At 41.5% G+C, this 27,676-nt stretch overlaps 1 protein-coding gene across 1 annotated transcript in view; it reads right to left on the reverse strand.

Annotated features, from left to right (window-relative positions):
- The window catches only part of NCAPG2 (non-SMC condensin II complex subunit G2), a 156,654-nt gene that overhangs the window by 86,890 nt on the left and 42,088 nt on the right, over positions 1–27,676 (reverse strand). The window contains exons 9-13 of the mRNA XM_030550109.1: positions 25,687–25,773; positions 17,286–17,381; positions 3,137–3,262; positions 1,945–2,124; positions 831–983 (exon numbers count right to left, since the gene is read on the reverse strand). Coding sequence (XP_030405969.1) covers positions 831–983; positions 1,945–2,124; positions 3,137–3,262; positions 17,286–17,381; positions 25,687–25,773 — 642 coding nt within the window. The remainder of the gene's footprint in view (positions 1–830; positions 984–1,944; positions 2,125–3,136; positions 3,263–17,285; positions 17,382–25,686; positions 25,774–27,676) is intronic.

Here is a 27,676-nt window from a genome sequence, read left to right on the forward strand (position 1 = left end):
GGAACTCTGCAGCCTCACTGTAGCAAATATTGAACTGCTTTACCTTTCTTTAAAAAAGGATAATTTTATTTCATCTCCCCATCCCATCTCTTCCAATTCTCTCTCCCCTCCATGTTTCCTTACACATTATTCTCTGTGACTTGTTTCCCTTCTTCTCTGATCTCATGGACATTCTTTCTCCAGTAGTGGCCCTGCCCCAGAAGCAGCTTCTGTTTTTAATTCTCCTGCCAGTTCTGGTCCCAGAGGGCTGATTCCATACTCTCTCTTTTTCTTAAGTAGCTACTGGCCCAACAGAAAAAGGCAAGAGCTGAAACTATTCTCAGTTCCTTTTTTAACAACAAGAGGTATCAATCAAGAATACACTAAAGTTACTAAGAATCTAAGAGGAAAAGATAAAACTTATTCAATGGAAAGTTTGATCCTCATTTAAGGTAACAAAAATTTGGATGCAGTAATCTTCTGATGTGGCAATATTTCCTAGTGATGCCCCCGATTCCACTGAAACAATCATGGAGTGGCAGGAAGATTACAGGACACTAGATTTAGTCTCATGGTACTTAACAAGAATCTAGACAACCATAACATTAACTTAATTTTCAATTATATAGCAGGAAATGCTTAAATACCACTATCCAGGATTTTACATCTCAAACCTCTAATGGGACACACATGAACAATAAAACAATTTCCTGCAAGTCTCTGAAAATTATTGGTTAAGTATTCTAATAACTGATTGACTGTGGTATTGATAAATATACATCTTTCAGAATAAATTGCCTTGTTCTGTTTACATCTCTTGTGTGCTGCCTAACAAGTCCTAATCATCCTACCTTAGCAGCCCTGACAGCCTTAATTTTCAGGAGCATATCAACAAATGCCACTCGCACTTTCTCAGAATTGTCATGGAGACTGTATTTTACTGTTGGCAAGAGCTGTTCCAATAATGGGTGACTTAGTTTGTTGTCCAAAATTATAGGCAGACACTGCAACAGAAATATCACAATGAATTAAAAAAAACACTAGACAAACAGCAGACATACAAAAACTATACTAAAATTATTAAAATTACTAAACTTAAGGCTAAATATAGTGGCAGATGTTTCATTTATGTATTTTTTTCCTATAATTATCTTTTAAAAGAAAGTATTAAAGAGCAACTCAAAATCTCTTATTAATTCCCTCTCATTTCAGATTAAGTGGTATTATACTGTAACATCTTTTGACCTGAGGCAGTGTTTTTGTTCATCTCTTGTACTTGAGGAGTACATGTTTATGCCCAGGAAGTCAGTCTTTCTGATATTTATTAGATGGAGTTGACCAATCAATCCTGGTATACTGAACAACTATCTGGGGAACAGCCTTCCCCAACACACAGACAGTAATATATGCATCCAACCATGGGAAGACTGACAGTGAGGTACAAAACACAACACTTAAATCCAGTCTTTTTTTTTCCAGGTCTCTCTCTCTGGATCACACATGATGCCCTGGAACCAAGCTGGAAACATTTTCTACACAGTTGTGTGATTAAGTATAATTTTTAGTTATTTACAGTTATCTGAACATGAAAGTCTGGTCAAAATACCAAACCAAGAGCATGGAGAGGAGGGTCTTTCCAACTTCAGATAGCCAGAGAGAGAGGAATTGAGGTGGTCAGGGATCACATACCTACTCAAACTCAGCTCTAAATGTTTGGTGACATAAGGGGTTGCTTGTTCATTCCCAGAAGGCATTTTTTCTAGAAGGTTTGCAAAACTTAAATACCAGGAAGTACATCTCAAGGAAAATTATGCAAAGACCAACTCGGAGAAAAATCAAAAGGTTTTATAAAAAGCATGCCTTCTACTGAAGTTGACCCTTAATAACTTCCGTCACATGCTTCAAGGAAAACCTAAAAATTTACTGTCAATACAAATTTTTAAAGTCTGCATATTAAAAACTTACCTTAAAAACAGAACAACGAACATCAGCTGAAGTCACATCAAAAGCCAGATCTCCAATTAGTTTTTTTAAAAGCTCAGCAAGGATGGTTGCAGGAATCATGTCCCAGTATCTGGATGTTATTTTACTAACACCAAGTACCCCTGTAGAGCGGACCAATGGTTGAGGATCTTCTAAAAGACTCTATAAACAAAGAAGAAGAGGAAACAAATTTCATGTATGCATCATCATGCTGTCTGTTAATATTTAAAATAAGAAACAAAAATCATCACTATTAGCATTTAACCAAACCATACAAGATGTGATAGTATGAAATATTTCCATATCTGGAATATTCTCCAAATGAGTGTTTATTGCTATTATTAAACAATTTTTAGTTAGAAAACAAAAGTTAAGATTAAAATATTGGCGATGATTTTCAAAAACATCACCCTAAAGTTACGTTCTTAGAGTAGAATTTTCAAAAGTGAAAGTCAATGAGACTTGTGCATGAAAATCACTTTAACAATTGAAAAATCTCACCCCTAAGGTTCATCTTTATGCACCTAATTGTCAAGTCTCACTGTTTGTGAGGGAATGACATTAAAACCTGCTAATTCCAGGTATCTTCAGTGATCAAATATTTGTTCTTGTGAATACAACAATAAGTTTCCCCAAACAGAATAAAACATTGCTTTAGGAATAAACTGGCCAGCCCTCATGTTTCTAATTCATTGCTTTAATTCTTAACTCCCCCAGACTTCTGTTTAGATACTCCATCACAGGAGCTGCAGATATTAAATATTAGGCATTCATTGTAGAACCACGTCAAGTAATCTAGTGTAGAGCCCTTCTCACCCATTGTATCCTGAGTAAATAAGACATGAATGTACGCAACCAGTGTCATCTGGTTTCCTAAGCTCGCTCTCAGGTTTTTGAACCATACTTGTAGCTCAATCAATGTAAACCCAGACCCCCACTTCATTAGCATTTAGACCCCTTTCCAAAACCTTGCTATTTTACCAGAAATCAGAGAGTGCACAAGGTTAAAGGAATTTAATTGCATATTTCTGCACTCTTTCCTGTGGGTAACATTCTCAATCCCCTTATGCTATTAATTGCAGTACATGTATTTCAAATGGTCTTACTGCCAAGTAAATTTTGCTAAATATATAACTTAACATTTTGTTTTCACATGGTCTTCATGAAAACTTACAAAAAGTTCTTCAAACTGTTTCTGAATCTCATTATCCATATCCTCATTATTAAAATGGGGATCACGAATAGGAAATGCTTCAACAAACAATAATGCTGCATTTGATCGAACTTCTGAGTTTCTGGCCTGTTACGAAGGAGAAAAGAAAAGACATTGTTCATAAAATTGGTACTCTTTATTAAAACTTATTTGACAAATATTCTTCAAATCACCATTATCAGTTTAGTACTTCTAATCAAGTAGGAATTCTAATAAAGTAATTTTGGATTAAACAATTTATAACAACTTCTACATCTCACAATTCAAAGTTCTGCCCAACCAGTAAATTTTAGGTTAGCTGTAAATTGAGTTCACAGAGCATATTGGCTTCAAAGATGCAGAGGATTCACACTTGGAGGAGTGCCATCTTGTGTAGGCCTAGAATAGTTAAAGTCAGTTAGCACTGCTACAGGCCTTCAAACATGTGCTCTGTGGTAGAGAGGCTGCAGCTATAAAAAGGTGGTACTTTGGTCTCAACTCTTAAATTAGTGCTCAGAATATGGAAATTGAATTTAAGCAAACATACTAGCGGGTTTTATCGAGGGCCAGAGGAGGGCGAAGAGGGAGAAAAAAGGTCATCCTCCGACACCTTTGGTGTTTGTCGCTACTTGACAAAAAGTAGAAATTTCATAGGGATTTCTTTAATTAGTTTGAACATTTCATTTAATTAAACAAATAACCAAAAAACTTAAGTATATCACCCATCATAGTCTTCAATAGTATGTGTATGAAAAGAATTTGAAAGTTTAATTTACTCCTTAAATTCAGAAAAGGCACAATCTTGTAATAACCTAAAATTAGAATTTACAATAAGCAAGCATTTTTGCATCAGTATCTCCTATATCTGTCTGAAATGACTGAAAATAGCCCTGGTCCTAGCAAACACAAGAATGCAAAACACAAGAATACTTAGTAGCTTTAAAAGGGAGGATAAAACAGTTACCTACCCTTCGAAACTGTTGTTCTTTGAGATGTGTTGCTCATGTCCATTCCATTCTAGGTGTGCGCGCAGCCATCTATGCAGTCATTTGAGATTTTTGCCTTAGTGGTATCTGAAGGATCAGCTGTGGCACTCTCTGGAGTGCTGCGCTAATGTGTCGGTACATTAGGTGCCACCAGCCCTGTGCCCTCTCAGTTCCTTCTTGCCGGCAACTCCAACAGAAGGCTGCATAATGGACATGAGAAACATCTCGAAGAACAGTTACAAAAGGTAGGTAACCATTTTTTCTTCGAGTGCTTGCTCATGTCGATACCATTCTAGGTGACTCACAAGCAGTGTCCATAGAGATGGGCTCAAAGTTCATGGTCACGCAGCTTGCAGCACTGCTTTACCACAGCCAGCGAAATCACAAACTTGCTGGGTATGTGCATAATAAGATGCAAACATGTAGAAAAATGACTAGGCAGTGGCCCTACAGATCTCTTGGATTGGTACCTGCGCCAGGAAGGCCACTGATGACGTTTGTGCCTAGTTTGTGTCATGACTGCCGGCGGAGGCACTTCTGCCAGCTCATAGCGGTAGTGGATGTAGGCAGCGATCCAGGATACAATCCTTTGAGCAGACACAGGGTGACCTTTCATTCTATCTTCCACTGCAATGAACAACTGCCTTATGGAACACCTTTGTCTTATCTGTGTAAAAGGCCAGTGCCCTCCTGACATCCAAGGTGTCCAACCTGCATTCTTCATCTGACGTATGAGGCTTTGGGAAGAAGACAGGTAAGTATATGTCCTGACCCTTTCATTCACAGAAGACATGACCAGTGATGCTGCTGGAGGGTGCATGCAGGAGGTATTTGAAACCTTTTGCAGGGATGTAATACTTCTTTTCCACCTTCTAAAAAGTTGGTGGAATGGAAGAGGGGGTTTGCAACACTGATTTGGCAATTTTAAGGACCCCTAGGTGCTGGGGTTCAGCATGCTGCCCCCAAATTGGATGAGGCACTGCATTCCAATTCCAGTGCTGGTGGTGCCAGGGCCGGTTGCTCAGAGGTGTCCAAGGACGGCTGGTGGGAACACAGGACTGACATTAATGGCATGCCCAATGGGTTCCAATACAGCCATTGAGCAGGCCACTGCCCCTGCTGCATGTTGTCGTTGCAGGTGGTGTGCCGGTCTCATGAGTCAGCAGTGCATCACCCCTTCTTGGCCAGGAGCTGAACTCCCGGTTCAACTCGGACCACTGCCCTTCTGGTGACCAGGGCAGAGCCTGAGTCTGCTGACTCACTCTGTTCGGTGACCGGTGAGGCGAGGGCAAGAAACAGTCCCTTCCCAACGAACAGTAGTGGGGGAAGGGGACTGGTGCCATGACAAGGAGCGGCCACACCTGGGTGGGGACCAACATCTGGGAGACGATCTAGGCGAAGGTGAACTGGGCCGAGGTGCTCTCTGACAGGAAGCTCGCCAGTACTGGTTGTACAGGAACCGGTGCTTAGACTCCGGTGTCCCATGTCTTGTAGGTGGAGAGCACGTTGAGGACCTGGGCCTTCTAGTCGGCAACCTAGGATACAATGCCGGAGTCCGAAACCGTGGAGATGGAGATCTGCACTTGTGGTCTGGTGATCAAGGTTGCTCCACCACCGTATGAGGTGGTCCCATGATCAGCTTGCCCTTAAATGTCGGAGTCTTAGTTGAATCTGCCGCCTGGTGTAGCATCTGTGGTGGCAGTTGGCCTACTTGCTCTTCAGCCACTGGGGTCACTTTGGGCAATGAGGACCCTGGGAGAGACTGTGGTCCCCTACCACTTCCCGGAGTTGGATCTCTGGTCGAGCAGGGGGGTCTGACCTCCACGGTACCTCCATGAAGGGCACATGGCCTGACACTGGCCAGGAGCCGGGAAGCTCTTCTTCTTTTGCCATTTCTTAGGCAAGCCAACCCTACGGACACGCGAAGGCAAAAATGCCTCTGACAACCGTGCATGTGGGGACGCACAGACCTAGAATGGAGTCAGCATGAGCAAGCACTCAAAGAAGAAAGCATTTTATGAGTTGCAAGTAAATGAAGGCTTTTGTTCCACTGACTCACCTGGCAGATGAAGCTTTTTTAAAAATACCACTGAAACCTAACTTAAGAAGAGCAGATTGCCTTCATACATTATATTAAGGTTGCAAGGCAACAGTTGCCAGATACACAGAGGGAGTCAGAAAAAAAACAAACAGTCTGAAAAGTAAGCACGTTTTCCTACAAAAACTACTAAAGTGAAAGGTGCCTTAGAAATTCAGATACGGTTCTGCTATTTGTTGTAGTGATGAAATTATTTGAACTGAGAATTAGGAATAGCATCATCATTAACTATACACAAGAAAAAATAATGCTTTTATATAAAAGTCTAATTGCACGGCTGTTCTATTGCCATGTGTTCATCTAAATCTCAGATGTATTTCATAAAGGAAATGTAATATTGCACATTAGATACACTATTTTCAAATCACTTGTAATTCATGTATTTCTCAACCTTATTGTTTCTGGACTGAACAAAGATTATACTTTTAAGTTCTGCTGTTTGGTATTAGCGCAACATAACCCACAACTATACAACCTTTAGAAGTGTAAAATGTATATTAATTATTATTTGTATCACTATAGTATTTGGAGGCCCTAGTATGGACCAGCACATCATTTGGGCTAGGTGCTGTATAAAACAGAAAAAAGTAACAGTTCCTACCCCAGAGAATAGTACAATTTATGCATAAGAGAATAGATGAGGAATACAAGAAAATAATGAGACAATACTGGTAAACATGATAGGCAATGGTCTCAGCACACCAGTGACCTAACTTATCACTTTTTTGTAGGCATTACGGAAAAGGAGTTTTAAGAAGGGCTTTGAAGGTGGATAATAAATGAGTTTTGCAGATGTTTACAGGGAGCATTTCCCAAATATGAGAGCAGCGTGGGAGAAAGCATGAGATGCTTGTTTGAAAATTTAACAACTGGGAGACTGAGGTTGGCATCATAGGCTGATTGGCGGTGGGAATCAACTTCTTGATAGCAAAACAGAGAGGATAGCAGAGAGTGAATCAGGGTAAGGACAGGACATGAAGTACATTCAAAGTGAAAACAAATAGCTTAAGTTTGATGCGATAGAGAAGAGGGAGTCAGGGGATCAATGCAAAGAAAGGGGTGACACAGTCAATGTGATGGGCTAGCAAAATGATCTTTGCATGCTCATGTAACTAAAGACCTGAACATATTCTTCTGTAATTTACAAAACAAATCACTCTTATATTGTTACTGTGATACTCACTTCACTTACATCATGGTAAAACTGTTTATGAAAGCTGTCACTGGTTCCAAGTTAGGAGGTATACAGCAAACAAGGTTAGATTAAAATAATGTACAGAAGGGGTAATATTAAACCAATTTTTTATCCTTTTCCAGAAAAGAATAAGAAATGTTGCTCAAAAAGAAGTTTAGCATTCAGTGCTGATTTACCAGAAGTTTCTCTCAATGAGGGGCATGCTGGCCCCGAAGCAGTCCCTCCTTCCTCCACATTTCCTACACAGATCTCCTTTGTTTCCTGACATCTTGTGCCAGATGGAGAGAGGGCAGAAACTTGAGTGCCAATGATGTAAAACAAAGGCTGAACACAACATATGTCTCAAAGCCTATGCTGAAACTGAATTACACAACAAGTGAACCTTCCTTTCAATTGCCATTGAAGTTTCCAAATCTCACCTCAAGGAACTATCCAGGTAAACTGCTTCTTCATCAATCCTGAGACTACAGCCTGCATCAGAACTACCATCCTATGTCACTGAAAAGATCTTTCACATTCAGGAAGGCTTCCTAAAGAGGAGATAACTTACCTGTAATTGGAAATTCTTCAAAATGCTTGGCCCCCATATGTATTCCACTGTGGGTTATACATGCACACCATGCACCCAGAGTCAGAGAATTTAAAAGCAGCGTCCGATGGTCTGCACATGCACCCAAGCCTTGTGCTTCCATCTGAGGTGACAGAGCAGGGGAGACTGATCACTTTTCAAGTTCCTTCTCTATCATGAAACTGACAGATCTGAAGCAGAGCGGATGGAGGGCAAGAAGTGGCACACAGATAGGGACCACACATCTTGAGGAAACTTCAGTTACAGGTAAATAACCTTCTCGTCTTCGAATGATGGTTCCTACTGTATTCCATCGTGGGTGATTGACAAGCAGTACCTAAATTAAAGGAGGGTGTGAGGATAAGGACGGAAGGGTCATGTGGAGAATCACTGTGCCAAACAAGGCATCTTAAGTTCCTTCTAAGTTTCATAGCCGCCCAGCAGTCAATCAAGTGCCGCACACTTCAGGTGCCCCTCCACCCACTGCCGCGCTGCTCCTGCCCTCTGCCTTGGAGCTCCTGGGAGCCTCCTGCTTGCTGTGTAGAGCAGGAAGGGGGAGGGAGGGCGCGGATGTTGGGTGTCCTCCTACCCCATCTGCACAGAGCTGGTGGGGGCGGGGGAGGGAAGAGAGAGAGAGAAAGAGAACATGCATATGACAGGGCCCAGGAGTGGGACAGACAGAGCTTGCTGGCAGCTGCTGTTCTGTCTGAACAAGCAGGCTTCAGACTAGTGATCTACTTAAAAGAGACAACGCATGTCTGTGTGTGTGTGTGTGTTTCTCTCTCTCTCTCACACACACACACACACACACACACACACACACACACCCCTCCCAACACATACTTGTATTATTGTTACTTCTTGATACTTCTTTCAAAGTGTGTTATTAGTTTGACTGGTCTATGTATTTCATAATTTTTGTTTTTCTCATGCTGACATTTAATTCTTTGAATAGTGAGTTCTAAAATACCTAGGAGTAATTACCCCTATGGCAACTTTTTAAAAATATATATTATATCTAGGTTTTTTGTTTCTACTGGTGGCACACATCTGCACATTACCTCGATATGGTGCACATAACAAAATTCATTCCGCGCATGGATGGAAAAAATTAGAGGGAACATTGGAGGCATCTGCTGCCTGGACCAAGGCATAGGGCATTGTGAATGTGTGGACAGAGCTCCACGTGTCTGCTCTACATATGTCTACGTGAGGCACATCCTGAATGCATGTCGCGGTCGTTGCTTGAGCTCATGTGGAGCTAGCCTGTATGCCAGTGGGAGGAGGAAGATTCAACAGCTGGTAGCAGAGTTTAATGAAGCCGGAAATCCATTGGGAGATTCTCTAGGTGAAGATGGCCTGTACCCTAAGTCTCAATGCTATCACAACAAACAGTTTAAGGGACTTTGTGGTTATTTGTGTTTTTTTCAGGTAAAAAGGCCAGATCTGGTCAGATGTCAAGGGAATGAAGCCTATGTTCTTCTGCAACTGTGAATGGATCTGTCAATATGAAACTGGGAGATCACCGCTGGTAAAAAATTCAGGTATAGGCATAAGGAAACTTTATCCTTATGGAATGCTATAAATGGCAGGTCCACCATTATAGCTCCGAGATCCCAAACCTTTCTCACTGAAGTGATAGCAACAAAGAAGGCGACCTTCATGGAGAGGAAGGACTAAGAGCAAGATGCTATTCTTTCAAAAAGCGGGGTAGGAGGGAATTGTTAATACCAAGAGTACCAGATTCAGGTCCTATTGAGGCGCAATCTTTTGCAGGGCTGCAAAGGTTCTTAGGAAGCCTTTCCAAAATCCAGCAGTTAGCAGGTAAGTAAAAACAGCAACCCCTCCATAGGGGTGGATGTGCTGAGGATGGAATGTGCTGAGGGCAAAACCTGATGTCTTGAAAGATAGAATGTAGTCCAGGATTGGGGAATCTTCACGGCTTCTAGTGGAATCTTTCCTACTCTGAGACAGAATATCTTGTACTGCCAAGGAACATGCCTGTTCTATAGCAGATGCCCATCCAAACACCACACTATGAGGTGGGGTGAACATAGATTGGGATGCCTGATCTTGCCCTTGAACTGGATCAGAAAGATTGGGGAAGTTCAGGATGGTAATCAGTGGACGGGATGACATGTGCAGGAGATTTGGCCCAGACAGTTCTGGATACCCAAAGGAGGCAATCAGAATGACTGTTCCCTTGTTTCATCAGATTTTGTATATCACCCAAGGCAGGAGAGGTACTGGAAGAAAGAAGTAGTTGAGTTGGACTGACCAGGAGAGAAAAACGATTACTAACCTTCTCCTAACTGTTGTTCTTCAAGATACATTGCTCATGTCCCTTCTAATTAGGTGTGCACGTGCCGCATGCACAGCAGCCGAAAGATTTTCCCCCTAGCGGTATGCGTCCAGTTGGCCTGGGTGCCGATGGGGGTCTTCATGGTGCTCAATATAGGGCCCTGCCAACCTGCCACCCCCTCAGTTGCTTCTTAACGCCAGTGATTGCTAGCTGGAAGACCCTTAGCTCTTGCCTGGGCAATCACATCTTTGCAGTGTCCTGGTATACAGTTGTTTATAGACAGTAGTTTTAGGAGCTATATTTGTGCCCCCCACCCCAAACACTCTCCCGGAACTGGGACATGCCTCGATCCCAGAGTTTTAAAGCCTGCCAGGGTTGTGGCAAGTCTAGGAGCAACCCACACACTTCTTGTTTGAAGGAGAGCCATTTGAAGGAGCACTGCAAGATCTGCAAGAGGTTTCATCCCAGAACCCTAAAAGACCAGAACCAGCAACTCAAATTCTCTGACTCCAGGCATACAGTGTGCATATGTAACCCACAATGGAATACAATAGGGACCATCACTCAAAGAACAACAACAACATGGATTTGCTCTCCCTGCATTCCCCAGTATACAGGCTGCCTGCATTCTTGGTGTTCACTCATCAAGAAGTTCTGGACACCCTAAAATTGTCTTGATCCAAGACCTATGAATCTGACCTGTGTGCCCCCTGGCTTGTGAGTCATAAGTGACTGATGCCCCACACAACTGAAAAAGCCAACAACTCATTAATCCACCTACAAAACGGAAGAGAATATTATCATGTTTCTCACCGTTGAGCTCAAAGAGATCTCTTTAACACCTACCTACCTGCCAGAGATACTTTTCAATTTCTTCAGACTGCCCACACAATGAAGTTTACCATATGAATCATAATTGGTGATTTCAGCAGCCATACCACTCAAAGCTATACACAGAACAATGACAATGGACATGACGTGTGCAGGTGTTCACCAGTTAAGCCTGATTCATCACTTGAAGCTACATAGTTCTTTTTAACAGTTGCCGGTAGAATCACAGAAAATTAGGGTTGGAAGAGACCTCAGAAAGAGGTCTCAAAGCAGGACCAACCCCAACTAAATCATCCCAGCCAGTGCTGTGTCATTCAGGGCTTTGTGTTTATACTCACTCATAGAAGTGTGAGTATAAACCTGACCTTGCCTTTGTTAGCGCTACATTAGCTCTCACACACAGAAAATTGGCGCTATACCGAATTCGGAGATCACATCATCCTCCTATTGGAATTGAGGTACATGCTACTGTCATTCTTATCTTTACATGGTTCTGATGTCAGTTCTGATGTCAGTTCAAACTTTGAAAGCAAACTGGCCAGCATTCTCCAAAGATCCCGACATAGCTGTCAGACCTACTGAACCAATACCCAAGAACTACATCCACTTTATCGATGCTCTATGTCGCTCTGCTAGGAGAAACCTACCTTGCCAGAAGGAATAACCCCTATCTAACACCCCAGTCAGCTATACTGTAGGAGGCATACAAAAATTCTAAGACTAGGTCTTTGCCTATGACAATAGCCACTAAGAAACATTTACGGTCAGAAATTACTCAAGAATGCCTAAAATCATAGCAGAACTTGATAAAATCCATGGATATGACCCATAACAGCAAAAAAGCATGGTCAACCATACATAAGCTCTGACAATACAAAGATGAGTGGACATTTCAACATCTCAGCTGATCAGATCGTCCACCCAATGCTACTCAATGGTAAGGTTAAGCGGACCACTTCCAATTGGTCATTACTCCAGCAAATACTCCCGGGTATACCCCACAATTTAGATCTTACAGTGTCTTTCACCCTGAAGGAACTGGATGCTGGCATCAATGCCTGAAAACGGGGAAAGCAGCAGGCCAAGATGACATCTGAACTGAGCAGATCAAAATTTCAGCCCACATACACAGAAGTGTCTCCCAAGTATGTTCAATACCAGTTTCATCCAGCTCAAGCTCCTGAAAATCTGGTGAAAAGCTAAGGGAGTGGCCCTTTTTAACCATCCAACCCCAAAAAACTTTCAACCTCTCTCACTCCTGTGTGATATTTTAAAATTGTTTGAGTGACTGTTATTCTGCCTTACACCACTTATTGAACCACTTCTTATCAACAAACACAGGCTGGTTTTTGCTGGGGTTGGTCCTGTCCTGTACAGCTTCTGAATTTGACAACATATTGAAGATGGATATGAAAGGGGATTAATTATGAAAGCAGTGTTTGTTGATCTCTCAGCCACTTATGATAGTCAATCATCGAGGATTCCTTGCCTAGGTACTAACGTTAACAAATAACCACCACTTCATGAAACTAATATAGACCATACTGGAGGACTAAAGATTCTTCATGAACTTTTGTGGCAAACAAAGCAGATGACGACAGTAGAATGGTCTCCCAAAGAGTACTGTCTTAGCACCTACATTATACAACATCTACACAAACAACCCCAGAAAAAGATGCTTTATCTATGTAGATGATCTGTGCACCAACACACACACACACACACACACACACACACCCCACAAGGAGTTTGACATTAATAGTTTGGTGAATGCACCTAACCTAGCCAAGTACAGCAAAAGATTTATCATCTGGCATGTGGGGAGAGAACTGGGGCAAGGGGGGGGAGGAAGGGTAATCAAAAAATGCTCGTTAACTAAGACTTACACATACCAATGGACTATCCAATTTCAAAGAATTAGAATACAATAAAAGCAATAAAGAATAAAACAGTATACAGGTAATCACCAATCCAGTAGCAGTACTGCACTGTAGAATGGTTGGTTTCTTGAAGCACTTAGGTGTATACAGGTAAAATTTTCTATACAGTAGGTTATCACTATGGGCAGTGCATGGCATACACTCAGATCACTAAAAATACACTTAAAACTATACTGAACATAATTTAATCTTTCTTTGATGACTCAGAAGGCACTTCAGGATCTTGCAGTGCCTCAGTGTCATCATTATCAACATCAATTCTCATTACAGATGTAGACGGTGCAGGAGATAGGATCATGACAGATTCAGCACAATGACAAACCCTGGAAGCTTCTTTTTGAATAAATCCCTGATATCAACTTGCTTATCATCTCTGCCTCTTTTTTTATTTTTTTTTTTAAATGCAAGAGTGCAGAATGTGCAATTGCCTCACCTCCTGGGCAGTATACTAGTCCCGGTTACTAAAATGAAGATTTGTATTGGGAGATATGAGAAATGCCAGTTAATAGAGCTTCCTGGTTGATAAAGTGCCGGATAATACAGTTTTTAGTCCTGAGGAATTCTGCACCACTGCACATGCACAGAATTTATGGCCCCTGTAGATTTCTTTGCTTCCCCACAGAAAACGGACTTTCTGACAGGGAAGCCACAAGAGCGGTCATGCCACTATCCCCAGCAGTATGTTTCAGGTGCCCAGGGCAGCCAGCAGAGATGTAAATCATTGTGGGGCAGGAGGCAAGACTGGGGAAGACCCGGCTGGTGGCTCCTACCCTGCACCGGGCACAGCTGCTACTCCCAGCTGTGCAGTATGTGACTTCCTCTTCCCCTGCATGGCATCTGGGGCCAACCCCAGATTTCTCCCCTAACTGCAGAAAGCTCTGCAAATTCCCCCCCATCCCTGCTTCCTGCACCCATCTTTCCTCAGCTGCAGGGGTAGGGATCCCTGTACAGGGAGCTGCTTCCCCATCTGCCCAACCCCTGTGCATCCAGACCCCCTCATATCCAGAGCCTCTCACCAAGCCTTAACCCTTGCACTCAGACCCCTCTCCAAATGAGCTCCATTCCCCTGCACCTGGACTACTGCATTGAGCCACCAGCGCACGGATTCCCACCTCATCAAGCCACAACCAGCTACACCTGGATCCCAAGCCCACTGAGCCCCACTTCCCCAGCCTCAGGATCCCTCATTAAGCCCCTCACACCCAGACCCCCCTGTTGAGCTCTATCTACCACCACTCAACCCCCCCCCACCTTCACCTGGACGCCCCTGCAGAGTCCCATTACTGTTGCACCCAGAACCTTCACCCCCCCAACAAACCCCTGTGAACCCAGATCTTCCCCATACCTGGATTCCCCTCTTAGCTGCCTGCACCCAAATTACTCTAAACAGAACGCTCTCAACCCACACCTGGTTTCCTCCACATTAAGCCCCTCCACTTTTGGATCCTGCCTTGCTGAGCCTGCCTGCCCACACCTGGTTCACCTGGCATGGAGAAGCAGGGCCCTGGGATGATTCTGGGGCAGGCCTGAGCCTTGAACTGTGCCAGGGTTGGACGTAGCCTCACCACTGGTTCCTTGTCCTGGATGGGAGCTGCACAGTGATCTCCCACCTCTATGCAGCCAGTGGTCTGTGCTCCCCAGTGCCATGCTGTAGCCTCCACATTTATATGACAAATAAAATCTTAAAATAGTGTGTGGGGAATTTTTAATTTTTTTGGTGCAGAATGCCCTCAGTAGCATACTGTGTAGCCAAACAATAAGAGGCAAAGATGCGAAGATGCGAGTCAGTGTATTGGCTGCTTGCACAAAGCTGATGAAGGATGAGCCAACTGGCTGAAATTGGAAAGTTTTCTCCTTTGGGATCTCTCTCTAAAGTGCTTAGCAATGTTCTCTGGCTTCAGTGTGCATGGCGCATGCGCACCTGAGTGGAATACATATCTGCAGCTACTCACTCAAAGAGGAACTAGAGTGGTGGCAGGTCTGCATCTCCCTATATTCCCTCATCCTGGAGCACGAGGGTGTCTACAGTACAGGCACAAACACTGTTGATGAAACTCTTCAATCTAGAGTGCACAGGTGCCCACATACCTCCTGATGTGAAATCACACACAGGGATGCTATTTAAAGAAGAATTAGCTGAACATGACAGAATGACATTGTGGCCAAAAGGGCTAATGGAATCCTTGGATGTATAAACAGGGGACTAGCAAGTAGGAGCAGGGAGGTTCTATTAGTGCAAGTGCTACTAGAATAGTGTGTTCAAGGAGAAGTTTTGAAAGATTGGAGAAAGTTCTCAGATGATCCACGACAATGATTAAATTATTTGAAAATAAACCAACAAAAACTGAAGTTTAACTATTGGGTAAGTGTTAATTTCACCATACACACAAACCAATGAAAAAAAATATTTTCACCAACAAACAAAATTTACAGAGAGGCAAACTACAAAAACCTGCTGCTTGAGAACTCTGATTTAAGCATTTTTACTTCATATATTTTAACAAGCAATGTTGACAGTTTGTGTTTCAATAGTTATAAAGCTCTAAATGTTTGAAAAACTCAGTGTCTACTGCCAGTAAAAATTATTCTGACTCCCCCCACCATTAATTTCCTGCAACTGTGAAAATTTAAATTGTTAAAAATAAAACATGCTTTAAAAACAATTATATCCGTTGACATCATTAAAAAATAAAAATTAAATTCTACCAAGCCCACTTGTAAAGAAAGATTCAAGGACCTCAATCTTTTTATCTTAAAGAGAAAAGATTAAGAGGTGACTAATTCAAAGTGTATAATATCCACAGAAATTTTTATGTGGGCTGTTCAGTCTAGTAGACAAAGGTATAAGAAAAGCCAATGGCTAGAAGCTGAAGCTAGATGTATTCTCCATCACTTGGAATTTTTAAAAATGAGGTCTGGATGTTTTTCTAAAGTTACCTGTTCACTGCACATTGCTGTCAGCACTGTGTAAGGCACATGTAGCTACACACCACAGCAAAAAGCAGGCTGCACCCATACCACAGTGCACAGTAACACTTGTCAGTGAAAGGTTCTAGCTAGGCATGTAAAAGTTTGATCGGTTAACCATTAACTGAAACCAGTAAGTGAAACCTAACAGTTAAACGCCTCTGCTACCCTGTGCACCTGGGGATCCTGGCTGCAGGTCCCGTGCCCAGGGATCCCAGCTCCCTGGGTAAAATGTGGGGGTGCTGCACCCCCCTCACACACACCCCCCTTAGCTCCCTGGTTAAACATTTAACTGATAGAATTTTAATAGATTATACAGTTACTGCTTTTACATGTGATTTACATCACTAGTTCTGACAAGGGGAAAGCAGACCTCTGCTCCTCAAACCCTTCCCTGCTGCCTCCCTTCTGCTAGAGCCCTTTCCTGCTGCTGGATTCTCTCTCTACAGCAGATGAAGGCTCCAGCAGCAGGAAGCTGGTGGAGCCTTTCCCCACTGCCTCCTCACTGATGGAACCTTTCCCAGCTGACAGTTTCTCCCTATAGTGGAGGAAGGCTCCAACAGTGGGGAGGCAGGGAGATACTAGACAAGGAAGGACTGTTTGTGAGAGCCATGTAGGGTATATGCCCGGGTATAGACCCACAGGCTTCAGGCGTGCCTTTACTCACCATAGCACTGTAGATAGTGAGGCATTGCTTTTTATATCCATCTTGGGCGGGGAGAGCTAGCCTTGTAGAGAGAGATGCTCCAGTTCAAACTGGTAGCAATTCAGGGAAATCTAACGGCCTATGCTATGCAGGTCAGACTAGATGATCACAATAGCCCCTTCTGCCTCAATCTCTGAAACAAACATAGCAATATTTGTATATATATAGATATGTTTAAAAATTCTGAAACAAGACAATCCACTGCAAACACTTCTCCCTCTGGGAACAGAATGAGAGAACAAATGTGAAAGTTTTTAGTCACATTGCTTAATGCCCTAGTGGAAGGCACAGTGTAAGTGCCAGTGATGAGCACAGTATAAGAACCTGTATACGACACAATTATGAGGTCCCATTCCTTTTAGTTCTCCATCCTTTAAAGCCACTTCGGATACAATTAAGCTCCAAGTTTTACAGAACCCCATTTTCAGAGACATTTTGTTTTAATATAACTATTAAAAATTGTAATATTTTAAAGAAAAAAATCAATGTGATTGTTAGCCTCAAATTGCAGTTAGTGTATCCAGTAAAGGAGAATTACCTTTAATGCTCTCCAAAGGATAGGTTGATACAATCTGTACAGCATTTCTTCAACTCCCTGACGAACTTTACTTTGTTTGTGAAAGTAACTCAGAAACTGTCAAAGAAAAACCAATGTTAATGCATGAAATAAATTTAATATGCTAGGTTCAATATATTTGAGAAAAGCAGCTTGTTTTATTCCACTATGTCTTTAGTCTGTATAAATACAATAAAACTACTTAGACAAGAGATAACATTATTTTAGGTCAAGGTAGTCTATGTACTAAAGTATTCTCATTTTCAAATAGGAAAAGCAGAAAGAGGTATTGTCTCTCACTAGCTCAGATCTATAGAGATGTGCACTTAGGCAGGGCAAAATCCTGGTAAGAGTGCCTTCTTCTCAGCTCCTTTTCATCCTTATTTATCTATAATTTTTCAGGGAGAAGAGGAGAAGACAGACAGCAACTTTAGTGCTGAGGAAGCATATATGAGAGGCACAAACACCCCTTTATATTATTAAATATAAAGGAATGTTACTTAGTAGCTTATGTCCTCCAAATACATTACTACAGTAGATTATTTATTATTAAAGAAATGGACACTGACATGGTCAGAAGAGGGCATATTCACTCCACGTAATACACAAGATTTAAAAGCTTGTATTTAGAAGTATCTAATACTGAGGTCCTCAGCTTTTCCTTAATTCAACTATAAAAACTAAAAACTAAAAACAGAATAGCACAAACAGAAGGAACAAAGATAAAATTGCAGGACTACTTGTGCCAGTTGCTCAGAGGTGTTACAGGGCAGCTCCTTCATTTGAAGCGTTCCATCAGAACTCTAAATGCAATTACCTCTCAGTGGAATATTTCAAGTACTTAAAAGGAAAGTTAGCCCATAAATGAAAGAAAGTCCGTAAGTGATAATCTTCAGAGGTAAGATGTGTATTATGTATCTAGCACAAATTTTGGCTGAGGAAAGGAAGGAGAGATTTGGGGTGGGGCAGGGGGAAGTGTTGAGTCAAGAGGCCATGGAATTTCTCTGATAATGATGGGCTAACTCCGTAATCCATGGAATTCTGTTTTAATTATGAACAAACTCAACATCACTTATTTATAGGTGGATAACAATGATTTTTTTAAATGAAGTTGAATTCAAGTTTAATTCAGATTTTTGTATTCATAGATTATAAAACTGGAAGAAAAAAATATGTCAAATTACTCAGACAAATTATTTGTATATATTTCTTTAATTTCCTAATTGTCACTAGAATTTCAGATTTTTAAAAAAAGACTGTTCTCGTCTACTAAGAAGTTTCACTTGAAAGGTTCATCTATGCTGAAAAAAGACCAAGGCCTCATTAACATCTTTACTGTTAAAAACCACAAACATTTATAAGTGAATAGCACATGCTTTATTTGCAGCCACCACCACCTGATATTTTTAACTATCCCCAGTCCAAAAAGGTGAAATGTTTTGACCAGACTATATATTTCGTCAGGTTTGTACTTAGGAGCAAAAGACCCATTGACTTCGAAGTCACTTAGGTCTTTTTTTTTTTTTTTTTTTAAAGCACCACTCTTAGGTGCCTAAATATAGGGTTTTGAAAACTTTAGTCTGTGTGTATAAGAAGTTCACAATAACTTTGTTAAATGTACAGTAACTCCTCGCTTAACGTTGTAGTTAGGTTTTTAAAAAATGCGACTTTAAGTGAAATGATGTTAAATGAATCAAATTTCCCCATAAGAATTAATGTAAATAGGGAAGGTTAGGTTCCAGGGGAGGTTTTTTCACCAGACAAAAAGACATTACACACATACAGTGTAAGTTTTAAAAAATTTTAAACAATTTAATACTGTACTCAGTAATAAATGATTGTGAAGAGAAAGTTACTCACCCTGTGCAGTAACTGAGGTTCTTCGAGATGTGTCACAGTGTGGGTGCTCCACTTCAGGTGACGGTCCCGGCGTCATTGATCAAAGGCTTTTCCATAGCAGTGCTTGGTCAGGAGGCGTGTGTGCTCCAGCTGTCTTGCGGCGCCTGTCTGGTTGAGTATGAGTGAGCAGCTCTCACCCCTCGGTTCCTTGTCTACCTTGTATAAAACTCCAAAACAGAGTGGAGGAGTGTGGGTAGTGGAGCACCCACAGAGGAACACATCTCAAAAGAACTTCAGTTCTGCACAAGGTGATTAATCCTCTCTTTTTCGAGTGCTGTCCCTGTGGGTGCTGCACTACAGGTCAATGTACCCATCATGGATGGGGGGGTGTGGGAGGGGATTTTGGAGGTATGTGGCTAACTGAAGTAGAGAGGACTAAAAGGCCTAGTATGGCATCATCCCTGGAGAATTGTGTAATGGCATAGTGATTGGTAAAGGTATGTTCTGATGCCCAAGTGGTAGCTTTGCAAATTTCTGAAATGGGTACGTTGTGAAGAAAGGCCAAGGAAGTTGCCATGGTATGTGTGAAATGGGATCTGATGCCTGTAGGAGGTTCTATTTCCCTTGTTTTGTAACAGACAAATCCAGTTTGATAACCATTTCGAAAGTCATTGTTTGGATATTGCTGATCCTTTGGATCATTTCATTGTCAAGCCAAAGTCTCAGTGATTTTTGGAAAAAGATCTCCTATCCAGGTAAAAGGCGATTGCCCGTCTGACATCTAGGGTGTGCAGTGTTGCATCCTGTGAGCATGTGCGTGGTTTGGGATGGAATGTGGAAAGGTGAATGAGTTGGTTGATATGGAAGGTTGATGACACTTTGGATGAGGTAATAAAATGACCTGATCCTTAAAAGAAAAAGGGGGTAGGGTGGGTTGGCCATTAGAGTAATAATCTCGCTAACTCATCTAGAGAAGGTAGTGGCCACTAGGAAAGCCACCTTCATGAACAGGTGAAGTAAGGAGCAGGTAGCCATTGGTTCAAATGGAGGTCTCATGAGGTCCCACATGGGGATAGGAGAATGTACTTCCAGATAGAGATTTTGTAGACCAACCATGAAGCGCTCTGTAATAGGGTGTGTGAAAACCTTGATTTTGTCATAGAAAGTATTAATCGCTGCGTGGCGAACTTTGATAGAGCTTAATGATAGCCCTGAATTCTTCAGTTCAACCAAATAGTCTAGTACTGTCAGTAATGGTGCAGTACATGTAGCGATCTGTTTGAACACCACATGCAGAAACGCTTCCATTGCTGCTGGTAAGTAGTGGTGTAGATTTGCATCTGCTGTTTAGTAAAATATTTTTCACTTGTTCTGAACAGGTTAGCGCGCATTCATGGAACCATGCTTTCAGGTGAAGCTTCTCTAGTTGTGGATGTAGGGCTTGTCCATTGTCCTGCGACAGAAGGTCTTGTGTTACCGGGGGAGTCTGTGGCAGACGGATCGACAGACATAACAGGAAAGGGTCTGAGCCATGCTGGGGCAATCAGAACGATTGTGGCGTTGTCTTCCTGTATTTTGGGTAGGACTCTGTGGAGTAGAGGTATTGGTGGGAGCACATACATAAGTGAGGTGCCCCTCCAGATTAGAAAGACATCCCCTAAGGTTTGGGGGCCAAGTCCTGCTCTGGAACAGAACTGGATGCATTTGTGGTTCTGGGACATGGCAAATTAGTCAATGGAAGGGAACCCCCAATGTCTGAATATTCTGTGGAGGGTTGTGGGGTTCATTTCCCATTCGTGTTCCCATGAGAATTTTCTGATGAGGGTGTCTGTGGTGGTGTTTTGGCATCCAGGAATATAAGAGGCTGAGATGTCTATATTGTAGCAGATACACCAGCTCCATAGCATCATAACTTTGGTGCAGGGGGAGTGGGCTCACCCCCTTCCCTGTTGATGTAGAACACGCATGCTATGTCGTCTGTCACGTCTCAGATGGATCTCTTCCTTATTAGAGGGAAGAAGTGATGGCAGGCATTTCTCACTTTTCTGAGCTCCAGATTTATGTGGAGGTATGTTTCAGCTGGTGATCACTTGCCTTGTGCTGTGTGGTGGTCTAAGTATGCTTCTCAACTCAATAGAGATGTGTCTGTTGTGATCAGTACTGAGGTTGGGGTTTGCTGGAAGGGAATATCTGTCATTAGATTTGCTGATGTCACCTACCATCTGAAAGACTCCAGGACCTTGAGGGTGGTTTGACTAGTCTATGTATGTTGTGTTTGGTAGGTCTGTACACTGAGTTCAGCCAGCTTTGAAGGCACCACATGTGCAAGCCTGGCGTGCTTTACCACATATGCAGTGGCAAGCCATGTGCCCTAATAGTTGTAGGTGCCGAGAAGGGGTGACTGTGGTAGCAATGACATGGTGATGTCAGCATGCATGAGCAAGTGTTGTGGTACCGATGGTGTCGGTACCTTCAAATCGCTTTGTCTACCGGGAGGCTTGTGGTTCGATTTGGTTGGTGCCAGGTCCTTGGTGGTGCCAGCCCTGATGTCCATGCCAAGGTAGATGTCGATGGTAACAATGTGGACAGTACCAGGGGCGGTGGCATGGTCAGTGCCAGCACAGTTGTCAGTGCCATGGAGAAGACATGTGGTGGTTTGTATCTCGTCTCCTCCTTTTTGTCTTCCGGCTCTGCAGCACGGCTGGTGCCAGAGGTGCCGGGAGAGTCATATGAACTCACTCTTAGCCATCAGCACCGGAGGTAGAGACCACGCAAGGGACTATTTCTTTTTCTATGGTTCCTGCTGCACAGAGGTCGAGGCTCTCTTCCTCTTTTCTGAGGAGGAAGATGGAGCCGTGCTCCTTGATGGTTCAGACCACACTGGTGAGCACTTTCCAGAGGACCTGTGGTCATCCTTGTCTGACCCTGGGAGAAGAGATTTCTTCATTAGGATCATCTTCAGGTGGAGGTCCCGGTTTCAGTGGACTTGTGCCTTCGAGTTGCTGTAATGAACGCACTTAGAAGGAATAGACATCCCAGGCACCTCCCACAGTGAGAGTGACCATCAGATCTAGGCATTACCTCATGGCACGAGCCACATCTCTTAAAGCCAGGGTAACCTGGCATAGTCCTTAATGTTAATGTTCATGGCCTAAGGGGGTAACAACGAACTAGAGAAAATTAAAGCAAAGAATAATTTTTTATTTTTATATTTTTAAAAAACAAGCTAACTACAGTAAGTACTAATTTCCATTTTTTTTTAAATTCCAGGGAGAAAGGGCTGTTGCCCTCTGTCTTCAGCCAAGGACGGTGAGAAGGAACTGAAGGAGGCAGGCTGCGCACGTGCGCTCAACGGGACAGACAGGAGCGTGTGTACGGTCTGACCAAGCACTGCTATGAAAAGCCTCCGATCAATGGCACAAAGACGCTCCGTCATGTGAAGCGGAGCACCCACAGGGACAGTACTCGAAGAAGCAGCTTGGTTGAGGTGGAGGAGTCAGAGGTGGTGAAGTCAGAGGGTGATCGTCCGGCTGCTCCTCTTGCTGTTCTTTCCAAAGTGCCAGGGGGGATGCGGGGAGGAGGCCTCAACCCCTGGCTCTGCCCCAGGCCTACCCCCATCTACCCCTTCCCCCGAGGCCCCATGCTGCCTCTTCCTGCCCCTACTCCACCCCCTCCCTCTGAGCACAGCACGTCCTCGCTCCTCCCTCCCCCCAGCCTCCTAAATGCCGCAAAACAGATGATTGCTGCGGGTGGGAGGTGCCGGGAAGAAAGGGGGAAGCTGTGTGCCTCCCACCCCCACCAATCAGCTGTTTTGCAGCATTCAGGAGGCTCTGGGGTGCTGGGGGGGGAGGGGGGTGCTGCATGTCGCCTCCTTGCTCCTCTCTCCCAGAGCCTCCTGAAAGCCATGAAACAGCGATTGCTGCAGGTGAGAGGCATGGGGAAGGAGTGGGGAGTTGCTGATCCACGGGGCTGCCAGAGGGCAGGAGGTGCTGGGGCAGGGGAGAGAAGAGGAAGGAAGCTGATAGGGTTGGCTACAGGCTCACCCTGGTTTCAAGCCCTCACAGCCAAAAACATTATAAACAAACATTGCACAACTTTAAATGAGTATGTTCTCTAATAGACCAGTGATGTAACAACGTTAACTGGGATAACATTAAGTGAGGAGTTACTGTACTGAAAGTTTACATAGCTTTTCATTGTCACTAAGGGAATATATCTTTATAGAAAGAATTTTTGCTGCTGATGCTGCAAATATTTATGCAGGTGCTTAATATTATGTACACAAGTAAACATACAGAAGTCAGTTGCATTACTCATGTGAGTAAAATTACATATTTGCTTAAGTGCTGCAGGAACAAGTCCTTAATTTTCAATATTTTGTTTTTTGGCTATCATGATTTTATAATATTGAAATAAGATATCCTACCAACTACTACAAACAGCGCTTAGAAATTTAGTTCACTATAAATTTTTTAATCTAAAATCGCAAAAAATAAATTTGCAAATATTAAAATTAGTTTTAAAAAGCCTCAACCCAATTTAAATGCATGTTTTAAAAAATACAAGTTATTTAAATCATTTCATAGATGCCTGCAGTAAAAGGAAGCCTCTACAAAATACAAGAAACAGTTCCTGTAATAATTATTTTTAAATATGTGCAGATCACTTACGGAACAAAACTATCCTTCCCGGATATCAAAGTTTTATTATGAAATGCTCACTGAAATCTTATTGTACACTGAATAATAAGACTACTACATAATTGCATGCCTTCATCTCCAAAGTCTCTGCCATGAGATAGATCCAAACAATCAAAACATTGATTCCTAATAGATTGAAAATGCAGACTCAAAATATTTCAAGAATTAAAGCTTACTCTGAAACATACAATAGTCTAAAGAGTGAAGAAGTTTATAACTGAATTCTTCTAATTTATATAAAATTAAAATATTGAAAGCAACAGGCACTGCTGTATGTCAAAAACCAAAAGCATAGCAGGTTTCAGAGTAGCAGTCGTGTCAGTCCGTATCCACAAAAACACAAAAAGAACAGGGGTACTATCAGGATAGGTTACAGATCTTTGATGATGCACTGGAGAGGTTTTAGTTATTAACAGAACACCACTAGCCGTTACCTTCAGCCCCCAACTAAAACCTTTCCAGTGCATCAAAGATCTACAACCTATCTTGAAAGATGATCACTCACTCTCACAGATCTTGGGAGACAGACCTGTCCTTGCTTACAGAGAGCCCCCTAATCTGAAGCAAATACTCACCAGCAACCACACAACAAAAACACTAGCCCAGGAACCTATCCTTGCAACAAAGCCCGATGCCAACTCTGTCCACATATTTAGTCAAGTGGCATCATCATAGGACCTAATCACATCACCCACACCATCAGGAATCATAACATTCAAAAACCAGTAGGAGAACACTTCAACCTCTCTGGCCATTCAGTAACAGATTTAAAGGTGGCAATTTTGCAACTGAAAAGCTTCAAAAACAGACTCCAAGGAGAAACTGCTGAACTTGAATTGATATGCAAACTAGATACTATCAATTTAGGCTTAAATAGAGACTGGGAATGGTTGATCCATTACACACATTGAATCTATTTCCCCCATGTTAAGTATCTTGTCAAACTGTCTTAAATGGGTTATCTTCATTATCACTCAAATTTTTCTTCTCCTGCTGACAACAGTTCATCTTAATTAATTAGCCTCTTAGAGTTGGTTTGGCAGCTCCCACCTTTTCATGTTTTTTATATATATATTTTATAAAGACATCTCCTCACTATATGTTCACGCATGGCCCACGGGCCGTCGTTTGCCCACCTCTGTCCTAAACTAATGGAAAAAGAAGAATTTTAAAAGTTATATTAGCATTCAGTTGAGAACTAATTCTTTTTAAAGCTGATTTCTTGAAAACAGCTTACATGCGATCGGCACAGCAGACAATGTAATTTTAAAACACAGGGGACACTAATGGGCTTAAAGTCAAAACTTCTTACCTATGATACTAATGCAACATAGAATAATGAACTTCAAAAGCAATTTTTTCACCATCTCTATTGTTTTTCATTTCCCTCATTTTAAAATAAATTGGCAGTGTGACAATTTCTAGTCAAGTTCACTGTGCTTTTACGTAAGATACAATGCTTAGGTTGCAAACAATGCAGGGAAGTATATAAGTACAAACAAAAACCTTTTAAAAGATTTTATTTTAATATTATGAAAATTCAACATAAATTATACATAAATTTATATTAAATTGTGCAAAATCCCTCCTTCTATTTTTTGATCTTGAACACAACTGAAATTTGTACCTAAACTATGTAAGTGCTCCTTTAACTTGTTCAGATAGCCAATATTTCCAGTTAACTAAAGCAAATTAATAGATTTTCAGAATCAGTACACTATTCTTAACATAAATATATTTAAAACAAACAGAATATTCTCATATTACAGTAATCTGATTTTGAAAAAAAGACTTTAAAGAACACATTGTGCTAGTACTGTATGTCATGTTTGACAATAACATACCTCTCTCACTTTAGGATGCACTGGAGAACTCCTAGGAAGATGAATTCCATGATGCATGAAATCCTGAATACAATTATGCTCAAGAATCTAAAGTAAAAATGCATTACAAATGACAGTTAACACACAAGATTATAGGCTGCATCGGTAGTGATTTACTTAAGGTTGCTTGATACTTTACATTGTCATACTGTTTTCAGATGCTTATAGCTAAGCCACTCTGTTTTCAGTTTAAACTGATTTTTACTGAAAAAATCCCAGATTTTACAAAATTATTATTTTTCCCCCCAATTTTCACCCTACTTTTGTATCATTCAGATACATAAAAAATAACTTGTTTTATTAGGAAAAGACAATATATTGCATGAGATATATTTATTACAATAACACATTAGTCTGTGCGTATATGCAAAGCTGCCTGTTGAAGTAAGGGTATATTAGACTAGAAGATGCACACAATAAATAATTAGTCAAACATGCAAATTTGAAGTACATGAGCATCTGAATATACTGATGAATCTCACACCCACCACGTATACATTTCAAGCTGTTAGACAAGTAGGGCTGTCAGGTGATTTAAAAAAATAATCAAGATTAATCACATTGTTAAACAATAATAGAATACCACTTATTTAAATATTCTGGATTTTTCTACATTTTCAAATATATTGATTTCAATTACAACATAGAATACAAAGTGTACAGTGCTCACTATTTTTATTGCAATTATTTGCACTGTAAAAAACAAAATAAATAGTATTTTTCAATTCACTTAATACAAGCAATTTTTATCATGAAAGTTGAACTTACAAATGTAGAACTAGGTACAAAAAATCCTACATTCAAAAATGAAACAATGTTAATCTTTAGAGCCTACAAGTCCAATCAGTCCTGATTTCTTGTTCTGCCAGTCCCTCAGACAAACAAGATAGTGCTTCTTGTTTACAATGTCAGCTGAAAGTGAGAACAGGTATTTGCATGGCACTATTCTAGCTGGCATCGCAAGTTATTTATATGCCAGACGCACTAAAGATTCACATGTCCCTTCAAGCTTCAACCACCATTCCAGAGGACATGCGTCCATTCTGATGTTGGGTTTTGATCGATGATAATCCAAAGCAATGCAGACCAACGCATGTTTATCATCATCTGAGTCAGATGCCACCAACAGAAGGTTGAATTTCTTTCTTGGTGGTTTGTGTTCTGTAGTTTCTGTATCAGAGTGCTGCTCTTCCAAGACTTCTGAAAGCAAGTTCCACACCTCAACCCTCAGATTTTGGAAGGCACTTCAGATTCTTAAATCCTGGATCAAGTGCTGCAGCTACCTTTAGAAATCTCACATTAGTATCTTTGCATTTTGTCAAATTTCCAGTGAAAGTGTTATTAAAACAAAACATGTGCTGGGTCATTATCCGAGACTGCTATAACATGAAATATATGGCAGAATGCAGGTAAAGCAGAGCAGGAGACATACAATTCTCCCCCAAGAAGTTCAATCACAAAATTTAATTAATTTTTCTTGTTTTTTTTGTTTGTTTTTTTTTAAGAAAATGCGCATCATCAGCCTGGAAGTATGTCCTCTGGAACAATGGCCGAAGCATGAAGAGGCATATGAATCTTTAGCACATCTGGCATATAATAGTTTACGATGCCAGCTACAACAGTGCCATGCGAATGCCTGTTCTCACTTTCAGGTGACATTGTAACTAAGAAGCGGCCAGCATTATCTCCTGTAAATGTAAACAAACTTGTTTTTCTTAATGATTGGCTGAATAAAAAGTAGGACTGAGTGGACTTGTAGACTCTAAGTTTTATATTGTTTTGTTTTTGAGTTCAGTTATGTAACAAACTTTTGTGATAAAGAGATTGCACTGCAGTACTTGTTATGAGCACTGTACACTTTGTATTCTGTGTTGTAATTGAAATATATTTGAAAGTGTAGAAAAACATCCAAAAATATTTAACACATTTCAACTGGTCTTGTTTAACAGTG

This window comes from Gopherus evgoodei, chromosome 2 (genome assembly GCF_007399415.2).
Source record: "Gopherus evgoodei ecotype Sinaloan lineage chromosome 2, rGopEvg1_v1.p, whole genome shotgun sequence".
NCBI classification, from domain to species: Eukaryota; Metazoa; Chordata; order Testudines; family Testudinidae; genus Gopherus; species Gopherus evgoodei.